This window comes from Chenopodium quinoa, unplaced genomic scaffold (genome assembly GCF_001683475.1).
Source record: "Chenopodium quinoa cultivar QQ74 unplaced genomic scaffold, ASM168347v1, whole genome shotgun sequence".
Classification (NCBI taxonomy): Eukaryota; Viridiplantae; Streptophyta; class Magnoliopsida; order Caryophyllales; family Amaranthaceae; genus Chenopodium; species Chenopodium quinoa.
Genome location: NW_018742738.1, coordinates 13,260,884 through 13,266,347, shown reverse-complemented (window position 1 = coordinate 13,266,347; position 5,464 = coordinate 13,260,884). Strand labels below are relative to the sequence as shown.

The 5,464-nt window shown below is 36.4% G+C and overlaps 1 protein-coding gene across 1 annotated transcript; it reads left to right on the top strand.

Annotated features, from left to right (window-relative positions):
* The first annotated feature begins 3,046 nt into the window (after window positions 1-3,046).
* On the top strand, window positions 3,047-4,562 carry LOC110724104. The gene is made up of 2 exons (XM_021903500.1): window positions 3,047-3,821; window positions 3,907-4,562. The coding sequence occupies exons 1-2, from the start codon at window positions 3,047-3,049 to the stop codon at window positions 4,560-4,562; spliced, it is 1,431 nt and encodes a 476-aa protein (XP_021759192.1).
* The last annotated feature ends 902 nt before the right edge of the window (window positions 4,563-5,464 follow it).

The following is a 5,464-nucleotide window of genomic DNA, read 5'->3' as shown; positions in this document are numbered from 1 at the left end:
GGCATAAACAAAGAACTAAAGACAAATATGAGATTTGCCTCAAGAACTAATGTTCTCTGAGGCAAAAAAAAAAAGGGGGGATAATCTAGACTACAAAAATATAATCAGAAAATAAAAATAAAACCGTTTCCCCGGCAACGGCGCCAAATTTTGACAGGGTAAAGTCGTATCCCCTAATCAAAAATAATTACCTAAATCACTAACTATAGTAGATAGGGAAGTAGGGTCGAACTCCACAGGGAAACAAGTATGTTTAATTCTAATTAATTGTTATAATCTAAATTATCTAAGTAACTAATATTTTAAATATGAATTCTATACTACGAAGGATGAGTTTAGGGATAGAAGAATCAATAATAAGGAAACCTAGGGTCGCAGGTTCACCAATAATTAATATTCCGAGATAGAACGAAGCAATTAATAATTAACAATGCATCAATAACATGATTAACAGGCTCTCGCAATTTATTAACCAACATGGATCTAACAGGCTCTCGCAATTTATTAGACCTAATTTCCTATTAAAAATAGCCTTTAATATTAAATCAACATCTGCTCGATTCATCAATTCAATATTGCTAAACATTCACAACCAAATTACATCTGCTCGATTCATAATCTAATTGCAAATAATTAAAACAATTCAATAGGAAATTATCATGCAATATCAACAATCAATAATAACAAACTATCCCTTCATATTAGTTATGGATCCCCTTAAACCCTAGAATTAAATTACTCACTAATCATCATAACTAATCCAATTAAATAAACAATTGAAAACATAAACAAGAAAACAATTAAAATAGCTAAAATTAGAAAGGGAAGAAATTGTACCAAAACAAATCTGGAATTAATGAAGGAATTAAGTACAATAGTTTAGAGAGAATTCTAGAGAGAGAGAAATACTAAGTAGAGAGAGAAAGTCTAAGAGAAAGAAGTGATTAATTATCCGTACAAAACAAATATAAATATCTCCCCTAAAACACGAAATAAACAAAGCTTAATCAGGTTCTAACAAAACACGCGCCCGATCGGGCGAAGGGGGCGCCCGATCGGGCTCGCCTTTTTTTCTACGCCTATCTTTCAGTGCTGCGCCCGATCGAGACTACGCTCACCCGATTGGGCGCGCATCTCCTTGGCAGCTGGCATGCGACAGCTCGCCCGATCGGGCGTAAGCTTGCCCGATCGGGCCCGACTTCATCTTGGAGGTTTGGACTTCGATTTGGGCTAGATTTCTCGGCCCAATCCATATTTCTTCTCGGGTCTCGAATACATGATCCAATTGCCTCGGGCTCCGAAAATGGTCGTGCTCCTCCGATGCTCGTAGTCGCTTCATAAAAATCCCGGGAAAATACTCCAAAGGTGCAATTCCCTGCAAAACTTAACCAAAACTACGAAAACACTAGAAAACACATATTAGTAATAAAAGTGGCCCCAAAGGGCTAAAAACACTACTAATTATGACCGAGGGACGAGGGTAAACTACTATATAAAATAGACATATCATAATCCCACGACATTTTGCTAATCCCAAAAATTTTTGCTAATCCCACAAATTTCACATTCATTTTTCTCCCATCTAAGGTAATTTATATGTGTAATTTTGTTCTTATTGTATAATATTTCGTTCTTTTTTTTTCGGGATTAATATTGACCCCCAGAGATCTTATCCGGGGGGTGTTGTTGACCCCTGGAAATTTGATCCGGGGGGTATTGTTGACCCCCGGAAATTTTATCCGGGGGGTACTGTTGACCCCCGGAAATTTTATCCGGGGGGTACTGTTGACCCCCGAAAATCTTATCCGGGGGGTACCATTGACCCCCGAAATTCTGATCCGGGGGTATCGTTGATCCCCGAAAACACATCCCGACACCCAGACATGTCCTAGAATAGAATTGTATAATATGGAAATTTTATTTTGTTTGATTGTTCATCTATAAATTAGATTTTACGGAAAAAAAAACATAATTTTTAATACCTCAAACAAATCGTCATAGTGCACTTCATAATTGTCCATCAATTTGTATAGTATTGAATATTACATAGGATAAAAGGTAAAATAACGGTAGGGATGATTATATTGTTAAGAGTGTAAAAAATTAAATAAAAACAAGGGCAAAATTGGAATATAATCATTTTTTAAAAATTAACTTATTCTGCATTTAGGTAAAATTGTTCCTGTATTTAGTACTCCCCTTTGAAAATTTCTGATTACCAAGTGTATGGTTGGAAGATTTGTTTTTCATGGGTTTTGGTTGTATGACAAAATTCATTTGACTAATTAACCTTTTCTTATTTTTTTTTCATGTTTCATTTTATTAGATACGAGAAATATGTAGAAAATAAATATATTTTGGACAAATCTATACTTAGTACTAACTCCGGTTCACTTTACCCGCAATTTTGAAGGGGTTTGTGGAGGACGAGGCAAAACTTTTAAGGGGGGAATTAGAAAAAGTAAGGGTACGTAATTAGGAGTTAAAATTGGAGGGAATACTTGTGGTCCTATATTGTTGACTTTTTTTAGGGGTTGTACTTTAGTGAAAAGAGTGGGAAATTCCCACCCTTTTTCTTTGGCAGCTTAAGGAATTAGGGGTCAAATTTTTGGGAAGCTTCTTTCCTTCCCAAAATTTCCCCAAATTTCAAATCTTTAACTAAATTCCCCCAAATTTCAAATTTTTCCATAAATTTCAAACAAAAGGCCCTATATAAAACGAGGGCTTCCCTTCCAATTCTCCATTTTCAAAAGCCAAGTTTTAGAAGAATTGGGGAGGGGGGAGGGGGGAGGAATAATTCAAGTAACATCACCACAGAAATTAGTTTAGTAAGTACAAAATACAGGCAGCCCTAACAAATTACAAACCATCTAAAATTTGATTAGTTTAATCCTAAATTCTAGAGCTGTGTTAGTAGATGCAGCTTCAATAATAGGCTCCGTTGACTATCGTCCAAAAACTACCAGCCGCCACTTCATCACCAAAAAGCATTCCTGAAATTTTTTCAAAAGAGAAGGGACTCATGGGAGAGTTCATACACGAACTTATGGATGAGTTAATTCAACAGGACCATCTCATGGAAGATGAATTCATCGAACAACAAATCAACCAAGAAGAGTATCAAGGGTCATCTGATTCAGACCATGAACAAGAGCAATATCATGAAGGTAATGATGCTGATGGGTATGATGCAGATGATGATGCAAACCAAGAAGAGCTACAACAAAATTGCAGACCAACAAGAGAGATGACAGTAGAACAGAAAAGAGCAATTGTTGAGGAGATTATGTTGCACATGGAGGGGGACTCACTGCCAAGAGGCTTTTTAGCCAATTTGGCAAGAAAATATTCAGTGCACAAATCTACAACAACAAGATGGTTTCAGGTAATAAAACATTCTCTAGCTCAAGGTATTGTTGTTGATGTTAATACAAAAAAATTAGGCAGGACAGGACGCAAAGCAAAACAATACACAGATGAGTTTATGACATCTGTACCATTGTACAAAAGAACAACTGAAAGGGGATATGCTGGTGCACTGAAAATACCCAAAACAGCATTGCATAGGCTAAGGCAGCAAGGCAGGCTGAGAACACACACAAGCACAAATCACCGAGCATTGACAGAGAAGCACAAAGTGGCAAGACTTAAATGGGTTTTAAGTTTAATAAATCATGTTCCAGCAATTGGGGACCCAACATTTAGTGATATGCAGCAATGGATACATTTAGATGAGAAATGGTTCTACATCAATCCAGAAACAAGAACCTTTACCTACTTCCAACAGAAGATGATCCATACAAGGCTCAACAATCAAGGAGGTTCAAGATCAAAGCAATGTTTATGGGAATGATAGGTAAACCATTGTTTGATGCTGAAAACAACATAATACATGATGGAAAATAGGCCTTTTTCCTTTTGTAAAGTATGAAAGAGCCAAAAAGAAAAGCAAGAACAGAGATGCAGGGACTCTAGAGACAAAGGCAATTCAAAGTGTCACAAAAGAATGCATAAGGGAGATGCTGCTAACACATGTTATCCCAACAATCTATGAAAAATGGCCACAGCAGTTACCAAAGGACATAATCATCCAATGGGATAATGCTAGGCCTCATCAGGTACCAAAGGATGAAGAATTTCAAGCAGCTTGTCATGCACATGGATTCAACATTCAATTCATATTCCAACCATCTCAGTCACCAGAAACAAATGTTTTAGATTTAGGGTTGTTTAGTGTCATTCAATCATTACAATATCAATCTTTTCCAAGGAATCTAGATGACTTAATCAAGGAAGTGGCTAGAGCATTTCAAGAATTTGATCCTATACTAAATAAGTACACATGGATCACACTTCAATCATGCCTTATTAAGATTCTGGAAAAGCAAGGGGGTAATAACTTCTCTCCCCCACACACGAAGAAGAGAAGCTTGGACAGCCAAGGACTATTACCACAACTACTTGAAGTAGACAGGGATCTAATAGGTCAAGTTGTCCATTTTTTGGACACAGTCACAATTACAGGAGATGATGAAGGGAACATGGAAGTAGATGCAGACTGATAACTATGCCTTAGTTTTGGAAGGCAAGTATTAGGGGACTCATAATTGACTGCCACATATAACCTTTTCCTATTCAAACAACTTTTTGTGTTAGATTATGTGTAGGTTATATGTACTTTTGGTAGATACAACTTGCTTATTTTTTTGGCAGTCATGTAATCAGTCAAGTTCAAATATTTTGATTTAACAAACATTTACATGTTTTATTTTGTTTGTGTTTCATTTTTAGAGCCTATTATTTCCATCAGAAGGGTTGTGATTTCAGTCAAAGCTTTAGTGAGTGTTGGTACCTCAACATAAACCTTTTTGACAAGGTTTATGGAGCATCCAAACCACCCAAGTAGCTATCAGATGAGTCCCATCATCATATGGAAAACCAAAAGGGGTGTGCATGATAAAAAAAGGGACTCAATGCATTAAAGGCAGAAGACAAGGGTCACAAATGAAATTTTCCATGGCAAGTAGGTGATGGTTGACAAAAGCAGCAGGGGACTCATTCTCAACAACCAAAATCAACCAAACAACTGTGAATTTCACCAATACAACAAACACATATTGGCAAATGAACTACTCCAACTAATGCAAACACCATCAAATCAAGTGCTACCAAACAACACCATCCCATAACATAAATCAAATTCATTCAAACAACAAACTTGTCCCAAAACACCAGTATTTTAATAAACAGATACAAACATCTATCAACAACCATCATCCCAAAACAGAGATGCAAACAACAATTACTACATAGTTACTCCAACAGTACATCATGCATCAACTAATCATGTAAGTCAAATCACAGTCATTACCCATAATTAACAACTCACACAATCATCAACAACAACCCACAACAGCATCTTGTAAACAACTAATTGCACATCACAAGCATAAACAGAGAGAAT